The following is a 15,963-nucleotide window of genomic DNA, read 5'->3' as shown; positions in this document are numbered from 1 at the left end:
GAGATAGAAAGTTCGTTCCACTTTGGGTTTATGCTCTAGGACCAGACCTTGATTTAAATGTAAATTTTTTTTACATTTATGCCAGTTTTGTTTATTTTATTTGCCAATTTCTATAAAAATACTCTCTGTTGCAGTGACATACATGTGTGTGTTTGTGTGTGTTTGTGTGTGTGTGTGTATGAGATAGAAAGTTCGTTCCACTTTGGGTTTATGCTCTAGGACCAGACCTTGATTTAGATGTAAATTTTTTTAGATTTATGCCAGTTTTGTTTATTTTATTTGCCAATTTCTATAAAAATACTCTCTGTTGCAGTGACATACATGTGTGTGTTTGTGTGTGTTTGTGTGTGTGTGTGTATGAGATAGAAAGTTCGTTCCACTTTGGGTTTATGCTCTAGGACCAGACCTTGATTTAAATGTAATTTCTTTTAGATTTATGCCAGTTTTGTTTATTTTATTTGCCAATTTCTGTAAAAATGCTCTCTGTTGCAAACACATAACATTTGTGTGTTTGTTTATGTGTTTGTGTGTGTGTGTGTGTGTGTGTGTGTGTGTGTATGAGATAGAAAGTTCGCTCTACTTTTTATTTATGCTCTAGGACCAGACCTTGGTTTCTATGTAGAAATTTTCAGATTTATAATGGATTTACTTTTATTTTTTTGACAAATAAAATAAAAAAAAGTCATTTTTTTCATTTTCCCATTCATTTTCAATGTGGGGTCATTTTGACCCCAAACACCTTAAAAGGTAAAAATTTTTTTACACACCTTTAGAACAACCAAATCAAGCCCAGTTTTTTTGTGCATGTTTAGATAGATTATTTAGGAAAAGTTCCAGAGTTTCATGCCCCTGAGATGAAGTTAACACTTTTAAAAAATGAAGGAAAAATCCATTGGGGTCTGTGTGACCCCAAACACTGATTAAAGGTTAATAACACTGTCCGTGAGTGCCAGCCAGTTGAAGATTAAACCCCCACTCGAAAATATGTAGAGATGTGGAGATGAAGGATTAAAACGACTCAATGCAAGCGGGCTCAGTGATGCAGACGTGAGAGGGCCTGACACCTGGTGGAATTTCTTTGAAGGACAACTAAAGTTAAATGTGAAGTTCAGAATCCACAGGCTCCATCTCATGCAATAGACAAAATTCAAACTGTGGAAGAACTAAACCCAAAATTTGCAAATGCAAAAGTGTCACAAATTCTAACTAGCCTACGTGCTAGGGCTGCCGTAGACTAAAGATTTTTGTGGTCCACTAGCCGTCATTCATTTAAGCAATTAGTCGACTAATCGACATTAATTATTAACATCAATGTGTACTTACGACGGGGAATTGTTTTAATTTGGACTCTGTGCATGCTCTTTGAGACAGTGACCATAGACCTGCATTATATGACTGACAGACAAGAACGGTTTGACCTAAAAATATAAAAATTGAAACTACTGCGGAAAAAAGACACCTACATCTTGGATGCCCTTGAGGTAAGCTAAAACATACCAAAAATTAATTTCAAAGTGAACTATCCCTTTGAGTCACGATGCTGACTCCTCATCTCTGCAGTAGTGGACGAGTCAAGCACGTTTCAAACGGATTACACAATCTGAGAATATTCATTTTCCATTTTAATTGTTTCGTTTAAAAGCAGGCATTTCAAGCTTTCTATAGATATATTTCTCATGTCTTTCTCATGACACACACACACACACACACACACACACACACGCACACACACACGCACACACACACGCACACACACCTCACTTTATTTATTTCAACATGGGGACAGGAGAGCTGTCTCTCAATAAATGTGAAAAATGAACTAATATTACTTATTTGAAAAAGTAACTTAGATATTTTGTTGTAAATTGAAAAAGTAATGCGTTACTTTACTAGTTACTTGAAAAAGTAATCTGATTACTTCACTCAAGTTACTTGTAATGAGTTCCACACAACACTGCTTACCACTTTTGTTTCGTGGACAGTGTGTAAGAGTGCTGGACGACTGTGGAGAGACGCAAGGAGCCAAGAAGTTACAGATCCAAACACCAAATAAAAACTCAATCAGACGTACTAGGAGCTAACTCCGTGAAATATACACCACACACACAGAACATCCAGAAAAAGGTACAATTACATGAAACACCCAAAAGAGAAGTGGTTGAAGAAAGCCACAAGGATCCAGTTGAAGACAAAATCACAGAGGTGTAAAGAGCACCTGAAAAACACACTTCAGTAAAAGTATACAGAAACCTCACAGCGAATATTACTCCATTACAAGTTACAAGCCACCAATTCCAATACAACTGGAGTAAAAGTATCTGATTTAAACAGTTCTTCAGTATTTTACTCATTCTGATCCTCAAAGATGCACCTCGACACCTGAGAGACATTCCTGTGAAAATAAGAAACAACGGATTTGTAAGATGAGAAATCGTGTTTATTTTCTAAAATCAAAATATAACCGAACGCCTAAATATTGCAATAAATAAAGGTCGACACTTAAACGTCTACAAACTCTGAAGCCTCAGTTCAGCTCAAGTGCTCAATATGGCCATTAGTAAACCAGTATCCTTCAAGAAGTCTCGTCAATATAGTGGATAAACAAAATAATGTAAAGTAAAATTAAGTAGTTGTTGTGAGATTGTCTTTTGTCCATGTTAAGCTACCGTAGTTTGGGTATGCTAACCACTGGAGGGCATTGTATTACTGTTATCGATAGAGTCCAATGCATGGCTTATATGCTACTCTGTGCTATAGCTAAATAAAACCCTCTTTAATGAAGACCACGACCCGTGTCTTGCCTCATATTATGACATGGTGTCAGAATTAAGGACTTCACGCCGACATTGAGAGCAAGATGGCAAAGTTTGGACCTCCCGAGCCGTTTGATTTCTCGCAGCCAGCGGAGTGGCTTACATGGCGGCAGAGATTCTCCCGGTTTAGAGTCGCATCGAAACTTGACAAAGAGAGCAGCGAAGTGCAGGTGAACTCGCTCTTGTACTCGATGGGGAGAGATGCCGAACCTATTTACGGCTCGTTTGTGTTTCCTGCGGCAACTGAGGCCATGCCACATCCAGAGTATGAGTTTAATCTAGTGATGCAGAAGTTTGATGAACACTTTGTCCCGAAAAGAAACGTCATCCACGATCGCGCCTGTTTTCATAAGCGGAGTCAAAGGGCCGGTGAGACAGTTGAAGCTTTCGTGCGGAGCCTGTACGAGCTCGCGCAGCACTGCGAGTTCGGTGCGGGGAAGGACGAGCAGATCCGGGACCGGATCGTCATCGGAATAATGGACAAAGAAGTTTCGCAAAAACTCCAGCTAGAGGCGGACCTGACTCTGGAGAGAGCCATCCAGCTTGCACGGCAAAGTGAACAAGTGAAACAACAAAGTGCAGAGCGTGTGGAAACTACAGTGAACGAGGTGAGACAGAAACAGTACAATAGCACAAGGAGGAGCTATGATAAACCACGGCAGGGACAAGGACAGAAATACAGTGAGAACAAACTGAACTGTCAGAGATGCAACAGGATGCATGATAAAAAGGAAAGCTGTCCAGCCCGTAACAAAAGGTGCAGAAAGTGCAATAAAATCGGACATTTCGAGGCCGTGTGTAAATCCAAGATGCTGAAAGAAGTCAGAGCAGAGGCCGTTATGGATTCAGATGAGGATTCATTTTTTATTGGAGAACTATTCCTGAGAGCAACTACAAAGTCAAACCCAAACATCATTGAGGAGTCAAACCCGGATACTGACTGGGATGTAGAGCTACTAGTGAATGGCAGTCCGGTGGATTTTAAAATCGACACAGGTGCTGACACCACCGTTATGACTGAAGCGACTTTCAGCAAACTACGTCAAAAACCAAAATTGAACAAGTCCAGGCCAACAGTGTACAGCCCAGGTGGGAAAGTCCGATGCATGGGTAAGTTCCTTGCCACCACTACATACAAAGGTCAGAAGTACCAATACTGGATTACAGTCATAAAGGGACAGTATGTTAGTAACTTGTTGGGCAAGGCAGTAGCAAAGCGCATGGGGCTGGTAGCAAGAGTCAATGCTATCACTAGTGACTTAACAAGCGATGTGTTCGGGGAAATAGGACTACTGAACTGTAAGCCTGTTAAGATCGAGCTGACTGAGGAAGCAGTCCCATACAGCGTCAACACGCCACGCAGAGTTCCGTTTCCGCTCCTTCCAAAAGTGGAGAAAGAGCTAAAGCGTATGCTGAGCCTCGAGATCATTGAGGAAGTTACAGAACCGACAGACTGGTGTGCCCCAATGGTGCCCGCTCCAAAACGCAACAAGGATGAGGTCAGAGTGTGTGTGGATTTGAAACGCTTGAACAAGGGAGTGAAGCGCGAACGTTACATTTTGCCCACACTGGAGGATATAACACCTAAGCTGGCAGGAGCCAAGGTTTTCTCCACTCTGGATGCCTCTAGCGGGTTCTGGCAAATTCCATTGGACCCCAGCTGCCAGAGATTGACAACCTTCATTACCCCAATGGGCCGGTTCTGCTTTAAACGTCTGCCATTTGGCATTACATCAGCGCCTGAGATTTTCCAGCGGCTGATGACGGACCTGCTCAAAGGCCTAGAAGGGACTGTCGTTGTGATGGATGATATCCTGGTTTACGGATCTACAAAAGAGGAGCATGACCGCCATCTCAATGCAGTGTTGCGGACGGTTAAGGCGTCTGGTCTCAAGCTCAACAGGGCTAAGTGTCACTTTGGGAAGACTGAACTGCAGTTCTTTGGACACATCATTAGCGCGGACGGTGTGAAGCCTGATGAGAGCAAAGTGGAGGCTATCGCTCAGATGTCCAGCCCCTCCAACGTGGAGCAGCTGCGGCAGGTGCTTGGACTGGTTAACTATGTTGGAAAATTCCTGCCAGGCCTGTCTACAGTGTTGCATCCACTGACTAACCTGCTCAAGAAAGAGACTGCGTGGGTTTGGGGTGAGCCTCAGGAGCAAGCATTTAACAAAGCAAAAGCAATGCTCATGGCTGCACCAGCCCTTTGTTATTACGACGCCAACAAACCAACAGTGGTCAGTGCCGACGCCAGCAGTTATGGCCTTGGTGCTGCCCTGTTGCAAGACCACGATGGAGAGTTGCGGCCCGTTGCCTTTTGCTCGCGTACACTCACTGAAGCGGAGAAGAGGTATTCGCAGATCGAAAAGGAGTGTCTGGCATCTGTCTGGGCTTGTGAACGGTTCGCCCGCTACATCCAAGGTATGGGCCGGGTCCGTTTACAAACTGACCACAAGCCATTGGTGCCATTGATCAATTCATACGATCTGGACAAAACGCCACTACGATGTCAGAGACTGCTTATGCGCCTCATGCGATTCAATGTCACTGCTGAACATGTTCCCGGTAAGCAGCTAGTAGTCGCAGATACGCTCTCCAGACATCCACTGAAAGACAGCTACGTGCCTGAAACAGAAATGCAAGTAAAGGCATATGTGAACACTATAGTGGCTAGTAAGCCAATCAAGTCACCCAAGCTCGAGGAAATTCGCAGAGTCACACAAAGCGATGTTGAACTTCAAAAAGTAATCACATTCATCAGAAAAGGGTGGCCTCGCAAAATGGCGGAGGGCTCACCACTGCGTGGATACTATGCAGCCAGAAGTCACTTATCAGAGTCGGACAGTCTGGTCCTATACCACGACCGCATAGTAGTTCCAGCAGTACTCAGAGCTGGGGTCCTGGACCAACTGCACGAAGGTCACCAGGGCCTCACCAAGTGTCGGGAGCGAGCCAAGTTGACAGTTTGGTGGCCAAATATTGGAGCACAGATCACAAACAAAGTGAAATTATGTGACTTTTGCAGAGAGCACAAACCTACACAAAGACGTGAACCACTGGTAACCACTCCCCTGCCCAGTGGCCCATGGCAAAGGATTGCTGTTGACCTGTTCGAGTTAGAGGGTAAGACTTTTCTTGTCGCTGTCGATTACTTCTCTAGAGACATTGAGATTGCTTCCCTCACCACCATTACCAGCAAGCAGGTTATTAACAAGCTCAAGCACATGTAACGGAGAGCAGATCACCAGTTGCATGGTGATTAAATCAAATTAATTAATTCAGTCTAAATCTACAAAACCCCTGTCTCGCTCTGACTCAAGCTAGTCTCACATTCCAAAGCACTCTCATTTACGACACCTCTGCTGTTTTGAGATTGCTCTGCGCAAGACGTGCAGCCCAAACGGCGCCGAAAAATGGTGTAAATCATTGACTATCTCTCACTCTACATGATCTCTTACGTCTAAACCAACAGAGACCGTCTGTTTATGGCCGGGAGGGTCTGACGCTGACCAATGAGAGCGATCCCGAAAGCACTCCCCCCTAGGGAGTCCCTCGGACACTGATTTACACATAGACACTAATTAACTCTTCACAACAATAAAACAGTGTTTTAGAGACCAGATACCCAAAACATGTGGTCTGTGCCTAATACATCAATCCAAGGACTCAAACGCACGTACACACATTTACACCCTCACCCTCCCCGGCTCGGAAAGCCAAAAGTTCAACGCATGGTGTGAACTCTGTTTGACACCACACACACACACACACACACACACACACACAGAAACACACGCAGGTCCACCACGTGGGACTCAAATCCTTGTATGAAATATTTTAAATGTATTTTCTTGATGTGTGCCTGACCCCCTTTGTCCCAAATATTATGCCTATGTAGTTTGTTGGCTTGTAATCACCCTGTGGTGCCCACAATTACAAGAAATGATGTACCTCCTTGATTTTAGATATTAGAACTGTCATTCGCGGTATTGCCGTGTTCCACCAACCCCAACGATGCTGAATCTTTAACACAAAATATCAGAGAATGCATTGTTTTATTAAATACCAGTGTTATTAAGCTATGGACGAATTCATCGTTCAAAACCCCGCGAAAAAGGAGGCGTATAGACCTCAAAACGTCAGGAGGTGGGCCCATACGTTGTTAAAGACGATTGGCCCACGTACGTGAGGGAGGCGTGAGTTTAGCCCTTTAAAATTGCGCGCCCCCTTTCCTCTCATCGCAGTCCGCCAGAGAGAAAGAAGACACGCCTCCTTCCCTCAAGGAAGCTCCGCTCGCTTTTTATTTCCCTTTTATTTCCAAGTCTTTTCTTAGAACTACTATAGTATAGTCTTCTGAAACCAACCCACAAAATCAACTTAAGGCTAAAGATAATCTTTGCTGAGTCTTCGCTCGCTTCAAGTCGCCACGGCAACCAGAACGCTGTGACCACGTGATCCCGGTGTCTTTACCCAACACAGACGAAAGCACCCAAGGAAGGCCGATCTTTCAAACAGAGTAACGTAGATCTTTTAAATTTGCAATCTGAAGGAAATGCTGTTTAAAGTGTCTAAATATTACTAAGAAACGTTGGGGTTTTGGTGGTGAATGACTAAAACTGTTTCTATCTCTCTCTCTAAATTCTCTTTCACACACACAAACATACACGTTCACACACACACACACACACACTCTCACCCACGTGTGCCGAGATAAACACACTACCACGTGCTCACGGAGCGACACACCCACCTTACAAACGCTACCATCTCCATTCTCACACACACACCTAAAATCATTCGTATCTCAACTTAGTTTCCTCTCGCTGAGTTTTCTCTCTCTCTCCCTCTCCCAATCTCTCTCTAAAAACCTTTTTATTTTGTTGTATCTCTGTATTACGATCGTTATATTGCCTGTTTTGTTTATGCATTTTTACTCCTGCGTGATTTAAAATAATTGTGTAATCGCTAGCTTGTTTAAATAAACTTTGTTAAATCATTTGAATTAAGTTTGCCTGTTTTGTTTCAAAAAGTCCCTGATGAGTGCAGATTTTACCTTATAAGCTCTACGATTGGTTACTCTTAAAAGAAACCTAAAATTGTCTAAAACACGGAGATAATTATCTTCTTTGTGGCCACAAGAAAGTGTTATCTATCAGTGTTAAAGACGCCCGATTTCTGTTCATAAAGAATACATTCTGTCCGCTGGACGGCCAGTCTGCATGGTAAATGAACAAACTCAACTTCTACCTCAAATTCCCCCAAATTGAGTAAATGCTACCCGTCTCTATCAGTGATTATTACAAGTAATTGTGTAATCGCTGATACAAGCCGAGATTTTGACCTATTCCCTAATTTGAATAAATTAATTTATGGAAGCAACAGATGCATATTCACATTGATGAATATTACCGCTAATTTGAGCTAATTAATTCCCCAACACAAAGTCATTGTTGTTACACACATTTTTGTGAGATGGGGCATCCCGCTAGAACTGGTCAGTGACAACGGGACACAGTTCACATCAGCAGAGTTCCAAAATTTCAAACAGAGGTATGGTTTCACTCACATTACCTCCAGCCCACATTATCCACAGTCGAACGGAGCGGCAGAAAGGGCTGTTCAGACTGCCAAGTACATCCTCAAACAGCCGGATCCCTGCTTAGCCCTTATGGGTTATCGCTCTACACCAATCGCAGCAACAGGTGAAAGTCCAGCACAGCTCATGACTGGTAGACAAATCCGTACTACTGTTCCGGTCCTAGAAAAGACATTGCTGCCACGTTCATTCAATCCGGATCAAGTCTACATGAAGGACGCAACAGCGAAAGGTTCATACAGATTCTACTACAACCGCAGGCATTCGGCACGCGTGCTCCCTGAACTTCACCCTGGTCAAACTGTTAGAGTGAAGCTCGATGGGGAGAAGGGATGGACAACACCTGCCAGGGTCATCAGTAAGTCCAATGAGCCGAGATCCTACCTCGTGGAGATGGGCAATGGGAATGTGACCCGTCGGAACAGGCGTCACCTCCAGACGGTTCCTGAGACCGAACCTCCTGCGGAACAGCAATGTGCTCAGCCTACAGAGTCTCAGCAGGACAGCGGTTCCCCACCGACAGATGTAACAGATGTCCTCATCACGACCTCATCACGACTTCATCATGACCTCATCACGACTTCATCATGACCTCATCATCATCTCATCACGACCTCAGCTCCTAAATCAAACACCTGCGATTCAGCAACCACCTGCTAATGCACTCGCATTAAAGTAGATCATGTAAAGTAATGTAAAGTAGCCTTGTGGATGAGTTTGTGTGAAACACACAGATGTAGTTCCTTCACTGCCCTGTAGATGGCAATACCACTTCTTAAAAGTTAGTGCCATGCAAAATGTAATGTGTAATTGGATTACTCATCACAAATGTATTGGAGTAAAAAGTACATTTACTTTAAAAAAAATGTAGTCAGGTAGAGACTAAAAGTTGCTAATATATTTAATACTCAGTAAAACTACAAAGTAGCCAAAAATATACTTACATACAGTAACTAATTACATTTAATCCAATACTTTACATCATTATTTTTGCACACACCAAACAGGTTGTTATTGTTCATTATTGTTATAATGTGCACACTATAAAAAAAATTAAAAAGCTTGACATATTTTTGTATATATTTTTAAGGATCTTCTGTTATACAGATTCTAAAAAACAGATGTTTACACACTTCTGTTACACAGGAGAGATGTTGTGATGTGTAATCCACTATGGGCGGTTACTGGGAATGCATGTTGATGTGAAGATGTTGTCGAGTAACATTCCAATCTCGAACTTACATGTCTAGAGATCTCCGTTGTTTACAAAAGGATGTTTATTGACTGTATGAAGTGAAAAAAGAAATGCATTTATGTTTATGTGTATGTCATGTAATAGCCTGTGTGCGAGTGGTTTGTTCCTACAGGGACAGTGTTTCAGAAATGAAGGTTATTTGCCTATGACAATTATTTCCATATCGTACCACGTGCACAATGTGCGGACCTATTCAATGCACCAGTGTTTATTGTTGACAGTGTTACAGGGTGTTACAGAGTATGCAAACTGGAATTTAAGACATTTTGCAAAACTTCTTTTTTTTTTTCTCCATGGCTGAAAACAGACTAATTTCACACACACACAGCAGAACAAGGGGGTGAGAAACACTCACACAGACCGGGAGAAGAAAAGCAGCGAGAAATGTCTTTTGATTTAGTCATTTGTGGATCACGAACAAATCAGGTCTCAGTGTTCGCGCTAACATCGCTAGCTGTCTTTGTTTTTGCCGGTTTATTCGTTCAAATATCTAAATGTTAGTGAGACGAAGAAATATAAAAAATAAAATAGTCACTATTAAACAAAAATAGTTGTTAAATCTATTAAATCGGAATATTAGTAGCCAATCAGTGAATCGTCGCCATTCTAAAATTTAAAAGGCATCTTTTACAAACACCCAATTTCTGAAAAACTATTATGAATCTAAAATTATTAATATTTTTCCACTCACTATGGGAGCCTAATATACTATATATATTTATTTAAATCTAATTGTATTTATTTTAATCTATTTAATAAATTAATAACTATTTTTCTTTGAATCACATTTAAAAAAAAAAAAAAAAAAATTGTCAGTGATTTTAATCTAATTCATTCATTTGAATAATATTACTTATTTTTCTCCGTCACTCCCAGTTTTTGTGCTATATTTTTATATTAGTATAAAAGCGAAAACCCGTCCCGAAATGACTCAACCCAATGACTTTCATCATCATTTTCGACTGCATTTATTTACCAAACTTTTCAGGAATGATGTTTTTTCTTCATTTTGTTTCACCAACAGAAACTAGTGGTTTTTCCTCAGTGCATTAATCATGTACAAAACCTGGAAAAAGCTCCATGGTTGAGAAAGCATGGATTCAGAAGTACAGTACTCAACTAAACAAGGACAGAAGCCATTCATATTTTCATAGTCAAATGCATATCCATAAATCAGTTAGGGATGTGCATTCGTAAAGGACTGTAATGCAAAAATTCTACTTAAAACAGTGGTAAACGTTATAAGGTCTGGTTTGTTTTCATGCTTCAGGCTTTCTATGAGACTGAGTGCTGCATCTTCTCATGACTTTTGATCTCCATGTATTTGGCGGACTGATAAGCGCTGATGTGGTCGATCTTCCCATTGATGAGGACGGGATGCTGGATGTGGTTTTCCGGAGAACGCATGAAGCTCTTCTCCATCTTGTGCTCCAGCTGCATGTGATTCTGAGGCGGGAGACCAAGACAAGCCCTGCACAACAACACACACACAAACACTCAATATCAGGCATGATTTAACACTCATCCTTCACTCGGGTCATTCTGATCCTAAACAATTTTTTTTTTTAAATTGAGTGTCCAAGACCCCAGGACTTTTGTCGCACTTGAACCACGAATACACCGAATTTTTTAAATGGATTCGAGGAGATTTGTGGTTGAAATTTAAAAAAGTAACAAATCCTTCATTCTCAGGTCAATTTGACCCCCTTAGGAATGAATGGAATGTGAGGAATGATTCAATACACATAGAAAAAAAACTAAAAATGCTCAAAATCCAAATTCAAAATGCAAAAATTGTGTTTTAAAATGTCATTTAAAAAGACATTTATAATGTCTACATGAGACATTATCTGAATATATTATATCTGAGTATATCTGAATGCACTCTGAAGTTAACTGGCTTTAGGACCCAGAGGAACAGCTCATTTGCTCCATATAGAGATATAAGCCCATCTAGAGTCATGAAATATCATCTTATATTATTATTATCCCACAAGAGGTCGGCAAAGAATCCCAATGTAAGATATTTACAGCTGAATTAAAAGGTTTATGCATGAAATTGTGAGTTATTTTGAATTTAAGTTATAAAGCTTAAATGACTATTTATTTATTATTTATTGATCAAATCTAGTAATTTAAAGGTAAATAAAAGAATAAAATAACCAAAAATCTCCCAAAATATAATCAAAATGTAATAAAATAAGCTTTCTGGACAAAAAATAAAATAAAAATAATAATAATAAAGTATAATTTTGGGGCTTCGGGTCATTTTGACCCGCGAGGGAAAGACGTGTTCCAGAACTCGAGGGAGGGTTAAAGTTCTCTCACCTCATGACGTTTTCGATGCATGCGCGCTGCCGGAAGAAGGCGTTGACCACCGGCGCCCCCTGTGGCACGAGCGGGGCTTTACACAGGAAGCTGAGCAGAGACAGGACGCTGTGGAAACTCTGGAAAACCGGATCCTCACGAGTGCAGAACGTGATTCTCTGACACAGTTCTGTCAGGATCACCAGATCCAGGATAATGGGACTGGCCAGCAGAGAGTCCTATAATCATCACCATACATTCAATTCACATTTATTAGTACAGCGCTTTTCACAACAAACATCATTTCAAAGCAGCTTTACAGAAAATGTACATATACAAAATCACAGTTAGCGAAAAAGGTATTTAAACGATGTAATAATTTAATGCAGAAACAATGAGCTCATTGAAGTAATGAATACTTGTTTGTTAACAAATGATTATGACATTTAGAAATACGCAGCATTGTTGCGTGTTGATTCAGAGTTGCATGAAAAGCGAACACTGTATTCATAGTTATGCATGATTTCAGTTAATTAGACGCTTATTGCTGGACATTCCTGCATGATTAGCGGCTGACCTCGCAGGTGTTGTGCATGGCGATGGTGTTGGTTCCTCCCATCATGATCTCGGAGGTGTACTCGTCCATCGCACGCTTGCTGTCGCCCACATAGGGCACATATTTAATAACCACCTGTTCAGACACACAATCCACAGGAGATTTCATTTAGGACAGATATTATATGTGCATTGCATCTTTCCTTGTAGAATACTGTGGTAACACTTTACAAACTGCATCATCATATAGTGCATGAGCTATATGAACATTTAGGGCCCTATTTTAACGATCTAAGCACATGGTCTAAAGCGCAGGGTGCAAGTGCACTTAGGGCGCCACTCACGCAGTGGTCACGATGTCGTCACACACACACACACACACACACACACACACACACACACACACACTCACGCAGTGGTCAGGCTTCTCCCCGGGCCGGAACAGGATGGGGTTGGACCGCACGATGTCGTCCACCACGTTACTCTTCGAGATCTCCTTGGAGCGAAACTGCTGCGGCGCCGAGAGGTTCAGCCCGTCGTTGTTCCCGAGGTGATTATAACTCACTATACAAGTTGGCTGAAAACATTCAAAATAAAATATTATACCAGAAAATTATATCTGTGCTTAAAAAAAAAAAAAAAAGAGACACCAATACATTTGTTAAAGAGATCTGTTTTCCTCATGTTCATCTGTGTTTAGTGTGTGATGATCATGAAGAAGCTCCAGATCTTCTCTATATCAGAGTCAGTGTTCCTGAACTCCTGAAACGCCTCCATTGTAGTCTTGAGTTTCTCCCGGGAACGAACACGTCACAATATTCCTCATTATAATAATTCATACGCAGAATAAAGGGGCAGGGCCTGGTTGAGTTAGTTAGTAGTGTATTAAAGGGTTAGATCATTTAGTTAATGATCTGTAAGACTGGGGCTTTATTAGTGCTGTTCATTGATTCGAGTAACTTTTTTTACATTTGGGTATAAAGTGTTTTAATTCTACAATACATGGTGTAAAAATGTCTGAGTGCTGCCCTCTTCAGGTTGAACGGTGGCTGCTGCAGTTGAATTTTCCTATTGGATGTTTGCGGTACTGCATAAGGAGTACCGCAAAGGTTCCAGCTCACCACGTCCAGAGGAGGTTCCAGCTCACCACGCCCTTGGTACAAGCTAGCGTAGATTTATCTGTATTTAGTACAGTGGTCAGGAGGGTACGTAGGTGTAGTGTTGCTGGTTGCTCAGGACTGCATAGCTTTCCAGCAGACTTGGAAATTAGGCGCCAGTGGTTGCATGCACTTGGCCTGGAAGACCGTGAGTTCCCGCCTAGAGCTCAAGTGTGCAACCTGCATTTTACACGGGATTGCTTCCCCAACGCAATAGAGGTGGACATGGGCTTCTCCACACAGCTCGCGCTGAACAGCGACGCAGTGCCAAACGCTGCTCCTCCTGCATGGACTCCACCACCACAGCGGCGTCTTGATTGAGTGATCATATATATATATATATATATATATATATATATATATATATATATATATATATATATATAATCACAATTTATGGATAGGCTAAAGTTAATCCTCTGGGGTCGACAAACGCGCCGGCACATTTTGCTGGATTTTTTCACATAGCGGCAAAATATGAATATGCCTACAGAGAGCGCGCGCTATTGACATCAACTCGATAAAACTCATCAGATGCACGTACTTTACGTCGTCTTGCGACCCTGTGAGTCACTCTCCATTTTAGAGTCTGACAGCAGGTGCACGCCCCCCCGCTCAGCCCCGCCCTCGGTTCGTCCCCTCTATCTCCGCTGGGGTCTGCCCACTTTTCTAGCATTTTTCAAATATTGCCAGTGGGTGGAGTCAGGCTCTGACCAGGGGTTTAGTTACCCTTTAAACTGGCGGTTATGGTAAGGGGAGGGACATTTCCCAAACACACTCGAAGCGCTCGACCAATCACAACACACCGCTCCAGCCGATCAATCAGAGCACAGTGTGCTTTTCAGAAGGAGGGGCTTCATAGAGACAGGAAGTAAACAGAGCGTTACTGACAGACTGGGAAGAGAGGAGCCGCAACAATGGAGAATATGAGGAAAATAATCAACATTCAAGCAGGAAAACCTTTTCTAGTAGAGCCTGAACACATCATAGAGTAGTTCTCTTACCTTGATTCCAGCACTGACGAGGAAGTCCACCAGAACCGACTTGAGTTTGGTCTGGCCGGATTTGAAGTCGTCTCCGCTGATGAAGACTCCTCGCTGCACGGCCAGATCCACGGCTCCGGGGACAAACGTGTTCTGCGGGGAGCCGTTAATATATGCACAGCCTTCCAGAATACTGGCCACCGCAAACATGGTGGAGGGAGAAACTTCCCCTCCCGTCTGTGACGAAACACGAGAGAACAGTTACAGCATCCTGACACACTCATACATGTGTTTATCTTTGGTAGTTCATGTTTAAGTAAGAGATAATGTTCATCCAGCCGGTTGTTATATCAGAATAAACCCGACAGAGTGATCAGGATCAGGTCTTCATCAGCCTGAAGGGGTTTATTCTGAGATAACACACACACACACACACACCTGAAGGGGTTTATTCTGAGATAACAACCGGCTGGATGTACATTATCCTCTTATCAAACGGCTTCTTGTGTAGCGAGTGTATAGCGAGTGTGTAGCGAGTGTGTAGCGAGTGTATAGCGAGTGTGTAGCGAGTGTGTAGCGAGTGTTAGCGAGTGTGTAGCCAGTGTTAGCGAGTGTATAGCGAGTGTGTAGCGAGCGCGTAGCGAGTTTGTAGCGAGTGTGTAGCGAGTGTGTAGCCAGTGTGTAGCCAGTGTTAGCGAGTGTGTAGCGAGTGTGTAGCGAGTGTGTAGCGAGTGAGTAGCGAGTGTGTAGTGAGTGTGTAGTGATTCTGTAGTGAGTGTGTAGCGCTGCTGACTTCAGTGACCTGGATGAGTCTGTGTTTCTGTGTTCTGTTGTTATCTGGGAATAATATACCGCTGGATGGAGCGATTGACCAATCAGAATCAAGTATTCCACAGAGCCGTGTAATAAGTCTTGTTAACAGATGTAACGTTATTGGGTAACACTTTATTTTACAGTGTCCTTGTTACTTACCATAGTAATAACAGTAAATTATGCATAATTACATGCAACCAGGGCTTGACATTAACACCCGCCAACCCGCCAAATGCGGGTGGATTTTGCTCGTGGCGGGTAACATAGTCACTCCAACTAGCCACTTTGGCGGGTTGAATAATTGTAGTCTTTTCAAAAGGCATCTGAAATAAGTGTGACACACTACAACTCCCATGAGTATTAGGGCTGTCAACGAATATTCTAAATTCGAATATATATTCAAATAGTTTTAAAAACAGAATTTCGAAGGTGAAAATGAATATTCGAATGTGGAAAAACGCCCGCGGTAGCAGAGGCGCGGCTG

General features: G+C 42.2%; 1 protein-coding gene across 2 annotated transcripts in view; it reads right to left on the bottom strand.

Annotated features, from left to right (window-relative positions):
• Positions 1-9,852: 9,852 nt before the first annotated feature.
• LOC309501086 (inositol-3-phosphate synthase 1-A-like) overlaps positions 9,853-15,963 on the bottom strand; it is a 26,863-nt gene continuing 20,752 nt past the window's right edge. For both annotated transcript variants that reach the window (XM_082173059.1, XM_082173060.1), the window contains exons 7-11: positions 14,688-14,903; positions 12,939-13,103; positions 12,549-12,662; positions 11,993-12,210; positions 9,853-11,135 (exon numbers count right to left, since the gene is read on the bottom strand). In XM_082173059.1, coding sequence (XP_082029185.1) covers positions 10,940-11,135; positions 11,993-12,210; positions 12,549-12,662; positions 12,939-13,103; positions 14,688-14,903 — 909 coding nt within the window. In that variant the 3' untranslated portion in view covers positions 9,853-10,939. The remainder of the gene's footprint in view (positions 11,136-11,992; positions 12,211-12,548; positions 12,663-12,938; positions 13,104-14,687; positions 14,904-15,963) is intronic.

Source organism: Leuciscus leuciscus (assembly GCF_965113295.1).
Source record: "Leuciscus leuciscus genome assembly, chromosome: 6".
NCBI lineage: Eukaryota > Metazoa > Chordata > Actinopteri > Cypriniformes > Leuciscidae > Leuciscus > Leuciscus leuciscus.
This window is presented reverse-complemented; position numbering and strand designations above follow the sequence as displayed.